This window comes from Struthio camelus, chromosome 20 (genome assembly GCF_040807025.1).
Source record: "Struthio camelus isolate bStrCam1 chromosome 20, bStrCam1.hap1, whole genome shotgun sequence".
Lineage (NCBI taxonomy): Eukaryota > Metazoa > Chordata > Aves > Struthioniformes > Struthionidae > Struthio > Struthio camelus.
The window spans coordinates 8153312-8171630 of NC_090961.1; the positions used below are offsets into that span (position 1 = coordinate 8153312).

The following is an 18319-nucleotide window of genomic DNA, read 5'->3' on the forward strand; positions in this document are numbered from 1 at the left end:
TTTTTTCTTTATTTCATAAAGTTAAGATAATAGACTGCTTCTAGTATGTCCTCTTCTAACAAATCTAGCTTCTTTAAACTGAATGCTTTTTGGAAAGTTAAAAATGCATTTGCCTAGAGTCAGTGTTGAAAAGAGTAGGGCCAAAAGACTGAGGGAAATCTTGGCCTGTTGTCTGCACAGGCAGATAATTTTAAAGTAAATATCTCATTTTGATAATCTTTTAGTTAAATCCTAGATATGATCATTAGTCTAAGTGGTAAATGGTAAAGATTGGTGTCAGTTTTCCTGCTGGTGGTCTAACATGTGTGATAATGTGCATCTTACAGCATTTTTACTCTGTCAGGTTACATGTCTGTAAATTGTCTTAATTTGCCATATGCTAATTTAACTCTCTTTCTTTTCAGTTCTAATGCACTACAAGAGTGAGAAGTTCATTGTTACGACACTAAGCCAAACTTCTGCTTGCTTTTTGCCTTCGTAGCCTGGTCACTGTAAAGGCTGTATGTTGAGATTTTCCAAGCAGAAGTTGCTATTAAAAAGCACAACAGCAGTTGATCACAATTTCACAAAAATGATGTGCTGTATCTCTCCATTAAGTTGTTTGCTTCATATTCTCGTTAAGGTTTTTCATCTTGCTGTAGATTCCTAGACAAGCACGTTTGCTTCTGACAAGCACAGCTCATGCAATAAAATGAAAGATCAGGCTTTTCCTTTTTTCTCTGGGGGGGAAAAAAAAAGCTATGCCTCCTGCTGAGTGCTTAACACTGAAACATGCTTCTCACTTGTATGTCTTGTCACATGTGTTCCCCCCCCCCCCCCCCACCACCTTAAATCCTCTCAAAACTGCCCTGCAGAATTAGGGCAGGTTCTGCATTTCTGCCAAACAGCACTTGCAGAAAGAGTGGACTCCTCCTGCTTCCAAAGGCTGCCACCCTTAGCTAGGGCTTAGCCTGGGGTTATATAAAATAACATAAAAGATTAAATGAGCTTGTATCCATCAATGAATGTTTTGCTCCATTAAAACAGGGCCTCAGTAAAGCAGGTATGCATGGACACTTCTGTCACTGCAATATCAGTTAATTCCAGTAGGGGGCTCTCTTTACCTACGAACAAGTTTCCTCCCCAACCCCTGCTTCTCCTTCCCCCCCCCCCCCCCCCCCCCCACTGCTCCCTTTTAAAAATAGTTATTTAACTAACAGTTCTGGTTGATTGTCAACTGTGGTTAGGCTGCTGTCACAAAATCTGTATCTTTGCTCTGCTTTGAAATTTATTCTGGGTGTTGAGGTTAAGGGGAGAAAGAACAGATAGCTCCTGTCAGTAAAACAGCCACAAAGAACATATTTTATTGATTTGGAAGTATTTTTATCTGTAACTGTCTTCTCTATTCAGAACCTTTTTTCATCTTTCAGGGGAGCTAGAATATACATGTGTATAGGAAAGGTGGTAAAAATAGGCTTGGGTAGGGATTTGCCAAGGGATTCAAAGTTACTTGCATTACAGATGCCTATTTGACTCCATTATGTCCAAGTTTTTCGTGTAAATGACTAGTTCCTCAGGGAAAAGCATTCCTGCCAAAAGATGAGCAGTCTTTCAGAAATTATATCCCTAACCTATTTCCTACTCCTTGCAGAACAGCTGCTTTAATTTCAAAGTTGCAAGTACATTTCAATATAGGAACAGTTGCCTGTGAAATGTTGCCCATTAAGTAGTAGATGTGTGGGAGTGAAAAATGTGCTATGGTATTTTGCTCTTTGACAAATAGAAAACCTCTTCAGTGATCTGATGCAAACTCTTTATGAGACAGTCTTCAAAATTCTGTTCAGAATTCTATTTATGTTTTCAGGCATCTCTTTATCAGGGTTTCTATTTTGTTGGATTAAAGCTGAAAAATGTACCTAATCTTTAGAAATTCCTATATATGTCTTGGGTCTTCCTTCACTTGGATATTTTTAATGATGTCTTATAGACGGTAATTTTCGTCTCAGATTTTTTTGTACACCTATTTGAAAACACACTTGGAGATCCAAGAAAAAGTACGTGTGCCCTGCTGTGAGCCTGTCTTGCCGGAGCAGGTCTGGGCAGTGTAGTGTTGGGGTGGAAGAAGGCTAAACTAAGTTAATAAAGACTGTTGCAGGGGAGCAGTTCATCTGAATCACAAACCATGCTTAAGTATTAAGAGTCTCCTGGCACAAAATGAATAGATGTTCTTGGAATGGTGCCCCTGCCCAGGGATGGATGGGGACCCTGCCCTTTTTTTTTTTTTCTTCTCTTATGTGTCAACTTAAAAATCAAAAATTCTTTCTCTCTGTCCTGTACTTCCCAGAAGCTGCTGTTAAACAGCAGTAGTTCAGCATCATTTTAAGCTCTGGATGGTTTTGTACTTTGAAACAGCAATCTTGGGCCACGCGTTCTTGCATACAATTGATGAGGAGTAAGCATCCTTAATGCTGCTTGCATCCACCATACCGCTGTGTCTATACATGAGATTTCTTAAACGAAGCTCAAGATCAAAGAGCGTGTTCAAATTCAGTTGATTACATACTTTTAGTAACTGTTCTCTATCAAGGCCTGAATGTAGACAATTAAAGTGTACTTACTAGGTATTCATATTTGATCAGTTGGTTGGGGAAATGCAGAAAAACTCATTAGGCAGAATTTATTACCTAGCTTTCCTACTCATAGTTTAGCCTGAGAGAGAGGTTTTGGAACTTCACGCCTTAATTATTTACCAACCTGTTTCCCATCTGACAAGGAGGGGGATGCATCTGCTCCAGTCTTCTGCGTTACAGTGCTTCGCATTCATTTTTCTTAGTTCAACTATCATTAATCATGGGAAAGTCTCTTGGGAGAAAGGTTGGCAGAAAGAATTGCAAAGTTTATGCTCTGAGAACTGTAGGTACTGTATTATGCTTGCAACTCAACGTATAGAAAGCAATAGTTTTTCTCCCAGACAATTTGAGTGGTCAGTGAGTTCAAGCAACCTGCTATAGTGATGGATAGTTTTGCGTGTTACCGAATTCTGGCTCGTGCAAAGAAAATAATTATCACTTTCAACACTAGCTTCTTTTGGCAAGGATTTGGGGAACTTTGGGGGCGGAAGTAGTAGAAGCAAAGTATCTGCGAAGTGCAAGTCTCTCGTAGGCTCTGACATTTTCTGAATTCATATGCTTTGTCAGTCCACTTCTTCCCGTAAACCCAACCATAATGTTTGTGCTGCTTAAAGGCAGAAGCATAGTCTCTGTACTTGACAGGTGGTATACAGTAAGAAGTACTTTCTCATTTTACATCTAGACCTGTTCTGAGGTTAGGTAACAGAGGGTACTGTTACTGCAACGACCTCTTTTCTATCTATATATGCCTACATCTTTGCTTCTCAAGGTTACGGCTTTCATAAAAAGAAGTCACGGTGTATTGGTCACTTGAAATTATAGGATAGATTGTAATCGGTCCTTTAAGGTCTGGTTACCTACTAATAGGTAATGGGTTCACTTAAAGCCTCTCAGCGAAGTAAAAGTATTGAAATATAATGTAAAAATAAAAAGCATTGTGAAAGTCATAACACTGCAATTGGTCTTTCAGTTCCAGTTCAAGCGCTGCATATGAATAGGCTTGATGTGACCCACTAGAAGAGCTCTGTAACTTGAAGCCAAAAGTCTTTGCAGTTATCAGATCTCCAAAAGAGTTGCTCTACACTGTGATCTGTATTTATAATTAGTAATTGGATAGAAGCAGAAGTACATCTGAAAGCTTGTGTTTATATGGACAAAGTTTGGGCCCGGTTCTGCAGTTCTTCAGTTTTCTAGTAGTCCTATTGAAGATGGAAAAAAAAATGGCCTTTATTAGTTTGCAGAACTGAGGATCAAAGCTTATTTGTTATTTGAAACTGAGTAACATTTAATGGTGCTTTTGGGAGCTGTCACCACTGTTTTCTTAGCTGAGTCCTTATAACAAAGCTAAAATTAAGAAGATAAACAAAAAGGTAGTATAAATAACAATTTGTGTTAACATGCAAAATAAACAGAAGGCAAAGACCGAATAGTAAAATAACGTTAGAATTTGATGCGAACCTGCATGAAGCGAAGAAATTAAGTCAAGAAAAGGACGTAAAACAGTTTGTAAAGAGATTGCAATTAAAGTGTCAGTAGTACTAGTTCCCTGCGCTTTGAATGGGAAACAACTATTGAATTTTAAATCCCAGCGGAGGTAAATGTGATGTTTACAGGTGACTAGCATATTGCAAACTACTTAAAGGGCTTATGATACTTCACAAAAAGGCCCTTTTGGAAATAAAACAAATGTATTTTAAGATGTAGGCTCTACTAAGTTCTTTGGGTCTGAAGAGAAGTTTAAATAGTACAAAGTCTTCTGTATGTTTCAGTTTAATTTTAGACAACAGCTCTTGTACTGTAGGTTCCTACTTCTCTTTCTCTGTGCAAAGCTTGCAGCAAACGTTCCAGATCTTCTCGAGAAGTAAAATTTTATATAAAAAAATCACTGTATATGTAAACTATGCTTCCTTCAATTTGTAGTATTGAAATTTCAGCAAATTAGCAAAAAAAGGACAAGTTTGTGTTGACACGAAGGGTGGTGGTGGGAGAGAAGTTGAAAGTGTAGAGCTCTGACAAACCACGTGTACTCTTTTGAATTTTTCTACTGCTCTGTGCTTCTGTGCTTTTCTACTCTGTAACCAGAATCTGTCCATTAGTAACATATACCCACAATTTCTTATATACTTCCATTGATTTAGTGATTGTCCCAGTTCGTAGCAAAACATAAGGAATAGGAATTATTTAATATTATTGCTTGGAACCCAAAGCTTCTTCAGGTAGTCAGCCTTTCAAACCTCACAGATAGCCACATTTGCAGATGGAGGATGTGCACGTAAAATGGGACAGGATCTGTCGGAACGCATAGAAGAAGAAAGATATGACTGTGGTCCATGTGAAGTGCATGAGTTGCAAAATAAGAAGTAATTGCTTTTTACCTGGCAGTATTCATAGTTTATCCCAACAAACCTTAGTTAGGGTCCTTTGGACTTGCTATTTCATGTGGATATTGAAAGAGGTTTTTCCTGTCTTTTAGAAGTGAAAGGGACAAGAAACATACACTCCCCTGATGGGGAACTAAGGCACAGACATGATACAACTAGTCTTGGAGATGTAGGAAGTAATTTGCAGAGTCGGAAATTGAACTCGGGATCTAAGTTCTGTTCCCAGCTTCTAATCACCAGACTGACCTTTCACTCATGACTGGTAGTTTGAAGTTTGTGCTCTTGTCAAAAGGAAGTGTTTTACCATCTCTGATTTTTTTTTTTTTTTTAATGTAAGAGTAACTAGTAATGCAGTGTTAGTGCAAGAATTTCCATGGTATGATGAGAAAAAGAACAAATGACATACTGAATCACCCCTAACCAATTTTCTCCTATTTCTAGCAAAGGAGTAAATTGTCTCAGAATTGTGTGTTCATTCTGACAGTGACAGCATATACGTGCATGATACTCTCTACAGCTTTGGAGTCCAGTCGTTCTGTATGAAAACCATTTAAACAGTAATGACCTAGATTTATACAAGACAGTACTGACACCTCATCCAAAAGTTCTCTCTCTTTATCTGTATTTGTGGGATGCCAAAAGGAAGACCCTGGCTTAAATACGTTCTCTAGACCATTCAGTGATATAAGTAATTTAAAGCAATGGAAAGTTAAACTAATAGCATGGATTGTCACTCTTAAAGGTTTTTTTTTTTTTTTAAGTTGATGTGCTAAATGATCGGTTTCATTTTTTTTTGGTAGGACCTTAGAAATCAGCTAGAGAAATTACACGGTGAAATGACTGAGAAAGAGAAAGCAGTTGAACATCATTACAATATTCTTTTGAGTGAAAGCAATCAGAAGTCCCAGAGCCAAGAACTAGTTATCAAGCAGCTGACAGACAATGTCAATCAAAAGGATCTGTTGCTTCAGGTAGGTAGACTTAAGCTGAAATGAAAAATTTATCATTTGATTTTGTATGAGGAATGATTACAAAATCCCATTTATATTTGGAATTACTGTTGGTTTTGATGATAATCCTTCACATTTTATAATACTGTGTTTGCAGAACAGACACGTAATTATAGAGATGTGTGGCGTTCAACAAGATTTCTTATTAGGGTTTTATGAAACGTGTGGACAGAGAAGGAAGAAAGCTTTCCTAATACTTACATAGAATTTTCCTGTTTTGGCAAGATGCTTTAAAAGCTCTGAAGAACCTATGATTTTCAGTTTGATCTGCAGGAACTAGAAGTTAAGGAGTAGGTTTAGCTACTGGAATATTTTCCTCATTTTTTGGAAAAAGCCCCTTCAAAATAAGATACATGAGAAAGGAATTGTCTGAATGCTAACAGACTCGTGCCCAAACGGTCTCCTATGGAGGGAGATAAAATCCGGAAATGTACAGAAGGTGTTCAACTAGTAGTGCAAAAAGTAGTAGTTGAGGTTGCTCTCTGTACCTGGGGACCAAAGTGAGTTCCTTGATTTAATGCATAAATGCTGCTTAATCTTTCATGACCTTAGATTTCTGTTGAATGTTTTTTCTTTTTCTTTTTTTTTTTCTTTGTATTTGAAGTGTTGAATATATTTGAAGTGTTGGCCAAAGCTTTGCTTGGTCTTTTTTTGTTCCTATTATGTTAAGTTGGGCTGTTCTTTTGCCGGATATATAAAGAGTATGTGCAGGGTCATCGCTGGATGTTCTCCATTTTTTGTTTGTTTATTTTGCAGTATAAAACTAGGGTAAATTTTGTAAATTTGTGTCATTGTTTTCTTTTGTTAGAAACTTGATGGAACAATTAAAGAAAAGGATGTAGAATTGCAGGACCTTCTTAATAAGTACAAGAACCTTCTAAAAGCCAATGAAGAACTGGAGTTGAAAAACGAAGGCTTAATAAAGGAAAAATATGCTGTACAGTCTCAGCAGTCAATCATCAAGATAGTCAGAGATTTAGAGGTGAGTTTGATAAAACTGTGACTATCTGTAGAGAAATATTTTGACCAGAAGTTGATGAGAATTTTGACTTTGGCTTCAAAGATGTGGGTTCAGATACATTGTGGTTCATCCGTGTAGCAAGGAGCAGTTTTTTCTTCAGATTAGTACCATCTCATTTGAAATTAAGCTTTTTCATGGCTTTTCTTACAATGCGTGTAAGCACAAAGACCTCATTATTGCCAGCAGAAGCTCTGCGTATTGTTTGTTTTGAAAGTTTGCCAAAAAATGCTGGATTATGAAGGACTGAGGACTGAAGGGTTAAATATTTTCTTTCTTAAAAATCGGTAAAATTTTAAATGTTTTGTCACTGATCTCTCTCTCACTCCTCTATCCCCTCCCCCAGCCGATTGGTAGCCCAAGAGTTAATCTATAGTAGTCTAATCTGACCGTAACTCAATTAACCAGCAGAAACCACTCTTAAAACACTGAAATTAACTCAAATCAGGACTGTTTTCCTTCTCCTATACAGAAGTGTTCTATACTATCAAAATTACAGTAAACACTTGATTATTAATTTTGTCCTATGTTTTTAATTGACTTCAAATGTTTTGAAAGTATACAATGGTGATATTACATGGCATTGTAGGTGTGCCTGGTATTGTGCTCTGATGAGCTTACATGGCATCAAGACACTGTTTACTGTCAGAAAGTGTGTAAAATATGTTGCCAGCCTACCATAAAGAGGTAGAGTTTTGTAGTGGTTATGATAGAAATATTTTCCTGGCTGGGAGGGCATCTGCTTCTGAAGAGAGGTGCAAAAGAGAGTTGTGTACTTCCAATAAGTAAGGGGAAAAGGTTACACTGAGCTAGTGACCACAGGAGATAAATGGAGCTTGGAAATAGAAAATATGGACAGAAATGAGGATGCTTCTGGGGCAAAAACAAAGCTGTACTGTAAAGCAAGAGAAGAAAGAAAATACTATAGAAATATAAAAAAAAGTGGATAATACATGCCCATTATTTTACTTGGTGGCACAAATTGACAAGAATGGTTATTATTCAAAACCTGAAGCCGAAGTATCAAGACCTGAAGTCTTGATATATAGATTTATTTCCTTTTTTCCTACTTTTATGCTAGCAAAAAAAAGGTGATGTAACTGTGAGAAGTGTTTGAATCAGTTGCTGACTCCATCAATGTATTTTTGACTAGCGTGTACAGATTAGAGAACAAATAAGTGACTTTTGAAGATATGTTACATTTCTTGGCTTTTTTCTGTTGTTTGCAACCTAGTATATTAAGATCTCCAGAAGCGTCAGGCAAAGTAACATGAATTAGAATAGCACTTCCTAGTGGTGAAGGGAGCTGTTTAATTTGCTTAATAATATATCAGTCATTAACGAGATTTTTCTCAAGGAAATTTAAAACAAAGTGGCAATGGCAAAGGAAATGTGAGTACTATATCTTGTGTCACGTTAGGAACACTAGTGATGAGCCACTTAGTAGGTTATGGACACTATTTTTACAAAAAGGTACATGCAAGACCTCTTTGAGACACAGAGGTTGTTTGGCAAGCTCAGAACTAACAGACTGCATCACTGTTTGCCAGGGATCCAGTGCAAGTATTTCAAAGTATATGTTAATATACGAAAGGAGAAAATAAGGTCTATGAAAGGTTAGGTAGAAATTTTACCTCCATAAAACAGACTGCAGTGCATTTATATAGCTTCTGTAATGAGGGGAACCTGAGGGTGATGGAAAATCATATAGAATTAATGAAAATCAAACACTAACTTTCCTCTCTTCACCCTACCTCCGGTCCAGGTATATAACCAGAAAAGAGCACAGTGGCAAGTGAAGCCGTGCATGGCAACGACCCAATATCCATCCACCTTCTAATCACAATCCATTCTCTGTTGCTGGTTCACTTAGCGATTGTGAACAATACCTAATCACAACCCATTGTCCTCTCAAGCTCAACCTCTATATAAGATCACCTCCTATAAGAACCCACTTCAACATATTAATCACAAGTTTTTGGACACAGATTAGCCAGGGCTGTGCTCTCATTGGCTGCCTTGGACTCTTTGATGATTTTACAGTGCTGCACCAACTCTCAACAAACACACAGCTGGATCCTTCCCACCAGAGCGAACAGAAACCGAGCTCTTCCATCCTCACTGATCTTTAAAGTTGAAGAAGCTGAACTGAGAGATGCAGAACTCTCTCTCTTTCATGATACCTTTTTACTTTATTTTAATGTAAAGATAAATTTTAAAGCAACCAACCTCCAAAGCTCTGCTGGGTGCCTTGGCCGGGCTGGGGAAGATAAATGAGAGTTTCTAATTAAAGTTTGGATTCTTGAGCCACATTTGTGGGCTAGAGAGGAAGTGAGAGAGAGAGTGCAAGAGACTGATAATTAGGTTAGTCATGCAGCTGCTGACTCTGGTATCTATGGAAGTCTCAGATGAAATATTCTGGGCTTTGTGGCCAATGAATTTAGAAGTGCAGTGGACTTCATGCAATTTTGAAAACTTTTGTTTGTTTTGCATTGAATGCCCTTTTCTCACTGCCAGTACTTCTTTACCCACAAAATATGTTAGGCATTTGTTAGGCAAACGTATTTCTAACACAGTTTTTTAGACCTGCGCTGTTCACTTCAATATCTAGAAAAGCAACAATAGGTGGAAAAGCAGCTCTTGCTCAATCCTTTAGTTGTGCTTCTGGGTTCTGTTTTGCTCTACCTGTAATCTTGCACAGAGCATATGCTGCAGTAAGGAGCCACAGTGGCAAGAGTTTTAATTCTAAATTGATTTTTGTAAGTGTAAACAAAATGATTATAATTGCTGTAATATAGCCCTTCTGTGATGTCTCTTTCTGAGAAAGTGAGTTTATATAGCACTTGAGGCTGGAATAGGAAATTTGTTTAGCTGATAGGCTGTAAGGCAAATCTGATGTTTCTGCAGATACAAGGCACTTTGTAATTCCTATCTGATCGGGACATTATTTGACCTTGGTTATAATTACTGCAGTAGTTAGAGAGTTAATACTGTGCGATCAGGGAAATGAAGAATACTGCGTGCATACAGTTGTGATGTTTAATTTGCTGCCGTTGGAGAATTATAGTCAGTGCACCAAAGTTACTGATGTAGCCAGAGCATTGCAGGTGATGTGGGTCCTGAGAACTGGCATTGATGCGATTGTTGCAGTGCTGCAGATACGTCTTGATGGTTGGAATTGATGCAGTGTAAACGTTGTTGCTGAGTCATTGTGATTATGGAAAGTGATGTAGTTGACTCTTTTTTTTTTTTTTTTTAATACAAGTGTCCTATCTGTTAAATTGTGATCAACACATTGCAGTTGTTGCTTTCAGTCTCTTGAAACTGATGTGAGCATATAAACAGGGATGTAGTTCAATTTCTGATGTGATGAGATAAGTTTATAGCTGCAAATGATAATCTTTTTTGTTGCTGTCTGTGTTTTCACACACTTTAAATGTGATGCTTTTTACCCGTTACAATGAGCATGGCCTGGTGATGGGAATGGGTGTGGTTGGTGTATCTCACCATTTCTGTATTAGCAGAAACTTCATCTTAAAGGAATTAGACTGATGAAGTCATACTTGGAGATGTGTATAGTCTACTACTCTTGCCTCATGTATCGGCAGGAAGGGCCGTAAGTTGCTCGGAGCCATCAGCTTTGTCACATTTCTGTGGTTTCCAGACATATGACTCAGTGACCTGTAACAGTCTTAATGTTATTAGTGAGCTTGTTTCATTTATGAGAGAACATATATATAGTTTGGTGCACTGTTAGAAGAAGCTGTCACGTCCTGGTACTCATGGACGGATGGATGAGGCGGTGACGAGATGTAGGTTATAGCCTTCTGTCAGTCATTCATCCCCTAATCTTGAGAAATTTTGAAATCACCCGGATGGTTGTTGCAAGCAAGAGAGCATTCAGAGAAACAACGGGATATTCTTGTGACTTTGCCAATAAGTTACCTGTTGTGGAACAATAAACCTTTTATTTTCGTTGCTTGCAATTTGAGAAACGTTTTAATGAAAATAACGTATACTTATGTTTTCTATCCCTGCTGCTTTGGAATAGTATATCAGACTTAAATATAGACTGTAATGTATGAGATTGCCTCCTTTCATGGGAATATAAATCTTTCACAGCAATATGGTTCTGCATGTCTTGCAGCTATCTCCTCTAACACATTTTCCCTCATGCCATGTGTCAGGAGGTTTAATGTTTCATTAACTCCCACAGCATTATGGTCTATATAAGTTACAGAGCTAGCTTATGTTTTGTGTACCTTTGGGGAGTTGATTGGAATAATTCAGTCCTACACTTAAATAAAGTGACAGTAATAATGTACAGAAAGAAAAAATAGAGATGTTCATCTTTTCATCCTTATTCTTCGTGAAACTTTCTGAAACATCAGAACCCTTCATGATTTTTACTAACCTCTGCCTAACTACCTGAATTTGGAGGTCATAACAATTTGTCTGTAGTCCTGATTTGTGCTTGTCTCACATCTGGATTTAAGAAATAGCTCATGTTTCTCAGAATGCAGAAAAAAGAGTTGGGAGGATTTTGTGAGGTGATAAGAGATTTTGGTGCAAATGTAGAGCTATATTATCATGTGACTTCTAAAAGAAACATAAGAAACCAGAGCATGATTCTATGTAGCACTGCTTTGTTAATACAGCAGTCATAGACAACTGTTATCTAATTTATGTACCGGTCTTCAGGGTGGTACTTTGCCAGTGGTTCAGAAAGAGCTTTTAATTAGGATACAGTTTTGTAGTGCCTAAGTAATAATTGCAAAGCTTATATCAGACGTATGGAAAAGTTCAGTAGAACTTTTTGCAGACTCTTAACCCTCTAACGGTAAGTCAATGACATAGAAAGCAACAGGAAGAGACAGTCAATCTTGATCAGTGTCACAGTCAGCGATCAAGCTTTCTCCAAATTGAATTGCAATCTCTGTAGTTTATGTTTAGTGACTGTTCTTGAAAGGCTGAGATTCCAGCGCTTTGATATGATTCTTTAACTCAGGCTGTAATATTTGCTTTTTTACAAGGTTTTTATGAGACGTTTTGTTGAAGGACTCTGGATCACCTACTTAAGTCTAAGTTTGCCTTTGTGTTTCTCAGTACTCAGTCAACAGACGTTGTCACTGTGAGCTCCTTCTATGCTGATCTTGATAATAACCTTGCTATTAAGCTCAGTGTTTTGCCATGTATAAAATAGTATTTAATATAGAAATTGTACTAGAGCCGGGAAACATTTGTTGAGAGTACAGCTATGATTATGGTTGGGAACATGACGAGCATGTACAAAGACAGGGTCACTCCTTCAAAGAATCTGTAGTATTAGCTGGTAGAAGCTACTCTTTCTGTAGTAAGAGCTGTTATGCAGATTACCTTAAAAAGAATAATTTGATCAAAACTTGATTACATATGTTTGCTAGCACACTGTTGAAGAATGAGCATAAATAAAAATAAACAACACTTGTCCTTGCTTTTGTAGTGTTTACTTTGCACATTACTGAATTTTTAGAACTAATAGAATCTTTGCGTCATTACTGTGAGTTAGCAAGGTTCTCCTGTAGCTGAGTTATTTTTTGTTAATTCCTTGCTTAGGAATTGCAATCGGAGTGATAACAGCTGCTTGAAACTCCTGGGTGTAGGTTTCTTCCATTTTAATGATCTGTTCACTAATGATTCAGTATCTCTTGAGAGTTTAGTTTCCAATCTTGAAGTTGTAATATGGAGAAAACAGAATTATTTTGTCTTTGTTCTCTAGAGTTATCTTGTCATACTAGCGCCGTACACATTCCCCCTAAGCTATGGAACTTTCTTGGTTCTTTCTTTCAGTTTTTGATCAGAAAAGAAAACTGAGAGGAGCAACAGGGTCTGTTATTCTCCTCAAACAGAGGCAGAAGATATAGTGTCTAACATTAATAAATCTAGATTTCCTATAGGTATCCAGAAGACACTCCACTTATTTTCTGTTCTGAGCAGAATGACTTCTTTGAGATTTCTTTGTAATGGCTGCAAGCAAACATTCATTTAAAAAGCTGCAATTTTGCCTCCTACTAAAAAACTAGCTGAGTGTTTGTTTTGGATTGAAAAAAGTCTTGGGTTATTTCAGTGGTCACTTAGTGAGGAGTCTGGGTTTATTATAATATACCTGCTGGGAGCAAGACTACAGGTAAATCATTTTCTTTTCTTGGCACAAGTAAAGAAGCAACTTGCAGTGACCTAGCTGGTTGTTTAGAAAGTTGACTCAATGAATACGAAGCTGACATGCTCATCCTTTATTTATTGGCTAGTTACAATACTTTTTGTTCAGCAATGGGACAGAATTTGCAGAAACCGCTCCCCTAAAGAAAGTTAATTTTAGCCCAGGTATGGAGAGGATTGTTAGGACAGTGTTCTAAAGCGTGTCCCTGGAGCTTGCTCTTTCTACTTCCTTTTCCTCCCCTTCCCTCCTCTTCTCTGAAATAGCTATTTGCAAGGTTGTCCTTGGGTTGTTAATCTGTAAACTTTGGAAGTGAGAATGCTCAGGCAAAAAATTATTTTTAGACTGTGATAAAAACGATGAACCACTGTTTAGATATGTTATTCTCTTATGGCAGGTAAATAATGAAGAACTGTTAGCCGCCTTTAATAACAGCTTTTTAAAGTAGCACAAACGTTTTCCAGATTCATGTTAGGTTCTTGAGGTGGGCAGTAACTTTTTGAGCGACTTTAGAGGTGATTCAGCGACTTCTGAACTTCTGCTTTTTTCACCTCTCCTTTAAGACGCAGATGTGCACAGTGTTATAGACATACAAACGTAAAAATTACGTTGCTGGTTTAATATATATATTTTTTATGTAGGAAGAAAAAGAATCCGAATATGAAAAGTTGATCCTTGCTTTAAGAAAGGAACAAAATATTTATTCTACTCTAGTGAAGACCTTCAAAGAATCAGATAGGTAAGTACTTTTTCTATTTTGCTGGATATTTTTAACACAAGTCAGAAGTTGTTAAACAAGGTGCACTTTAACTGGTATGGCAATTATTTCATATAGGGCAGTTGCTAATAAGGCATAAACTACTTGTGGTAGTCTCCTGAAAAGAGAAGAAATATTTTTATATGTGCCCAAGACAATTATTTTCAGTTTTTTCTCTCCTTTCCTCTAGCATTTGGAAATGGAAGGAAACTATCTATTGAGATAGGGACTTATTCAATGGAACATAGGAAGGGGTTGAACCACGGTGAACTGTTGGGTGCTGAAACATTTTGAAAAAGTAACTCCTTTTTCTTTAGTTTCTTCCTTTTGAAAACACAGATCATCCTTTTCTACCTTAAGAGTCCTTATATGATGATAATGTAAGCAAGTATGGTTTTGGAGAAGATTAAACAAAACAGAATAATTGAAGTTTGCATAGTGTATTTTCAATGTACAGCATTCAAAAGTGTATTAGCAGGCAGGAAAAGTTAGTGCTTTTCAGCCTTTTCAGCCTTTTCAGCCTTTTTAAATCAAAGACCGCGGAGAAAACTGTGGCCTACTTTATATCCTATTATTGCTTGGCAGTTGAGAGGGGATGTTATGATGAAATAAATAAAATTCTTAGCCGTTAGGTAAAAGAAATATAATTGTTATATAGAAATGTACTTTTACTGTTATAATTATAAATATTTTAATTAGATATTGGCAGCATTTGGGAGGCAGCTCCTAACTCTTCCTGCGTGAAGGCAATGGCTCATACCTGCCAATTTTGTGGGAACGTGTGTTTGTTTTTTGCAGTCAGTTTGCAGACCATTGCAGTTGGAAACCATGAAGTGAGTAGCACTAAAGTAGAAAGGAGCTGGGTATTTGGTCTAAGTACATTAATAGTAATGCCATCTTATGCTTGGCCACAGCTCAGAAGCTATTTTAGATAATAGGATCTGTTTCATTAGAAATAGCAATAGAGGTCAGAATACGGAGATTATTTCTTACCTCCAGGAAAAGAGCAATGGCTGTTTTCACTGCTTTCCGTTGAACAATCACCAAACAAAGAAGCCAGTTTTCGTTTAATATTTCACAGAAAGGGTCCTCTATCATTGAAACACGTTCTGTGGGTAAGGTATTATGTCAGCACTCTGTTTAGTAATGGCAACAGCAAAATAACTTAGCTCTGATATCACAGTTTTTCTCCGTAGATGTTAAAATGTCTTTCAAATGGGGAAAAACATAACCAAAGTTGACTGTGCCTCATCAAGGTAATAGAAGTTTCCCAGTTAACTTAAGTGGGAGCAGGAGCAGGACAATTAGTTCTATTTTCTAGATACGGAATTATAGGATGAACAGTGAATTACACAGAGTGCAGCAATTTGCAGAGGATGCACAGTGATTCAGTAGCAGAACTGGAAGCTGGAGGCAGGTCTTCGTGTAGTTTTATGGACTCCGCGTAGTTTTAAGGACTGAGACACGCCGTTAAATCATCAAAGCAGACTTGGACCTTCAGCCTAAAGTTCAGGGGAGCTGATATACTAAGCCTGCAGAGAAGTTCAACTTTTCTTCCTTGTGTAAATACCATCAGCAGTGAAATGCAGATACGTTTTCTTGCTGGCAGATCTTTTTTTAGGCATTATTTATTTTAAGCAAACTGAATGGTTATTTTTCAAAATAACCTACCTGATGTCAGGACTGAGACATTTCTTGTCTCTCCAAGCAAGCAATCGATGCTTTTTCTCATAAAAGCTTTAATTCATGAGGAGGAGAAAATGTGCTTACTTCGCTTCGGGTAGCAAGTTATTTTGTTTTTCCTTTTAATTTTTGCTGAGTGTTTAAGAGATCTCTCTCTTTGAAGATACTCTTAAGCGAGGGAGAGTTAGTTAAAGCGCTAGTTCCTTGTGCAAGCGACACTGACAACAGCATACTTGTCAGAAAATAGACTGAGAATTTTTTCGTACATGCTGGCTTTTAATTAATGTTTTTTTACAGCATGCTGTTACTCTTATGCAAGTGTGACGTGTGCTCCCATGTTGTCTCTTGTAAGGTGGATTTGAATTTTGTTGGAAGATTTCTGAATGCTCAGGCATTTCAGTGCAGTGGATTGGAAATTCTATAGCAGCTTAATTTATATTAAAATACTGATGTTCTGAGTGAACTAAATGTGAAAATAAGTAATACAATCAGTTCGGTGACACCTTGTTACTCATTTGATATTAAAACCAATTTATTTCCTGTTATTAGAATTTCATTTTTTTCATGCACTTAGGTCTTTTTATGGGCTACTCCTAACTGTCTTGTAGATGTTGTTGAAGACTGTGGGCGGGATCTAGATAGGAGGCAGCTAGATGTGTTGACACTGTGAGGACTGAGGGGCAGTTTGTAATGCTCAAGTAAGCACGTTCTGTGGCTCCCTTGGAAAAAGAGCTGCTTAAAGAATTAATTCATGTTGACAAATTGCCATGCGTAAGCTTTGGAGTTAACATCCCATTGAGATCATGGAGACAGTTTAGACCTTAAAAGCTAATTTTTCAGGCTGTCTGCAAACTGCAAAATACTACACAGAGCCATTGGTATTATGCGATAGTGATAATTTTCTGGCATACTTTTGAGAAGTTAGTCATTTTGATTTTCCTTAAAAAGGATTATCCAGAAATTGGCCAGTAGAATATATGTATCGTGTATAAGCTGACTTACAAGCAGCGCGGCTCAAAACAGCAAGAAAGGGATATATATGTAAAGGTTTGATTTCATATTGCTGTATAGGGATTTGTTTATTCTGTGCATCAAAATGATGAAGCTGTGTGATGGAAAAGAGGGATGGCTGCTGTGAAATGGGCTCTTTATGGAAACCTAGATGTATAAAAGATACTGAGGTGCACAACAAAATGTTTTCAATTGAAATCTAATTTTTGTTTAATGTCTGATTTTCTGCTTTTCTTTAGTATAAACAGCTTGCAAGCAGAACTACACAATGTTTTCTTGTTGCGAAAACAACTAGAAGAAGATATTTTATCTAATCGGAATCTGCAGAAGGTCTTAGAAGATCAAATTAAGGATGTTAAAAACCGACAAGGTCTGTATATGTGTGCAACTCAGTCCTTTTCTTGAGCTTTTTGGACAGAAGACAGCTGGTTTTGTTGCAATCACTTTGCTGTGACGGAGAAGAAATGTTGGAGAGTAGATAAAGGTGTGAAAAGACTTCTTGTCTGCTTTCTATCCTAAAAATCATTGAGGGTATTTGTAACAATGTCTTTGAGCGATCAGGACATATACAGAGGGACAGATTTTTCTCTTTCCCTGCAGCAGATGTTAGTAATTCTATGGCAATTCTACTCCAGTGATCGTTTTAAACTGCCTACGATTTTATACCCATACAATTTACTGTTTTCTGCAGAAGTCAGAAATTCCTGGCTTTGAATAAATCTGTGACCATGGGATCACTTCCCATGGAATTTAATTATTTCACAACACTTTGATGAAGAGCTTGTGTCTCAGGAAATGGCTAGGCTCTTTCTAACGCAAGAAGTATTTTCAGAGAGGGAAAAAATAGCCAGAAGTTTTAGTACAATTTTCTAATTTATACAGAAATAACAGAGCTTTTAAATATAACTTACCTTTCAGGTTCCTTACTGTATTTCTTTGGAGATGTTTTTAGTATATAATTAGATGTAGAAAAGAAGAATATAAGTGGACATCATTAAAGGTGGTATTCTGCGTCTGTACAGATGTACCTCTTTTCTTCTATAGCAGATGTATAATAGCAATGAAGCCTGTTCACGTACCCCTTTCAACTTAGATTTTCAATTTTAGCGTCTCTCCCTTTACAGGGAAGATAAATGACAGAAGGTAGACTTCTACCATTGTGGAGTTTCCAACCTCAAAAGCGCCGAGACCATGAACAACTAGGGAAAGCCAAAGGGACTTGTGAATGTTCCTGGGTTGAGTTCTCAAGGGCACTTGGGTTGTAAGGGAAACACCTAGAAATGGAGACTCTGAAATTTATTCAGCATTTGTGAAGCTTGGGGCCTTGCAGCTGCCATGGGATCAGTGTCAGAGTTGGGAGCAGGATTTGGATGTCTCTTCTTTGTTCTAATATGCTTTCTCCCTACCTAATGAGATATATTTATGGAATTAATTGCCGTCCAAACTGTAAATGCACAGGTGCTTATTGAAACAAGTAGCAAGTCATTCATATCGTTATAAAGGAGATGAATAAGTAGCTATTTCCTATTCAGTGAATACAATCTTTTGACCCAGAAGCAAAATAAAGTCAGTAACTTTGTCTAACCTGGCTCTTCCCCCTGAGACTTTGAGCTCACGTTCATGAAAATACAGCTAAAACAGAATAACTATTCAT

General features: G+C 37.3%; 1 protein-coding gene across 4 annotated transcripts in view; it reads left to right on the forward strand.

Annotated features, from left to right (window-relative positions):
* Positions 1-18319, forward strand: part of CDK5RAP2 (CDK5 regulatory subunit associated protein 2) — a 212462-nt gene that overhangs the window by 149306 nt on the left and 44837 nt on the right. For all 4 annotated transcript variants that reach the window (XM_068914368.1, XM_068914366.1, XM_068914370.1 and 1 more), the window contains 4 exons: positions 5791-5961; positions 6809-6982; positions 13856-13953; positions 16905-17035. In XM_068914368.1, the coding sequence (XP_068770469.1) occupies positions 5791-5961; positions 6809-6982; positions 13856-13953; positions 16905-17035 (574 nt within the window). The remainder of the gene's footprint in view (positions 1-5790; positions 5962-6808; positions 6983-13855; positions 13954-16904; positions 17036-18319) is intronic.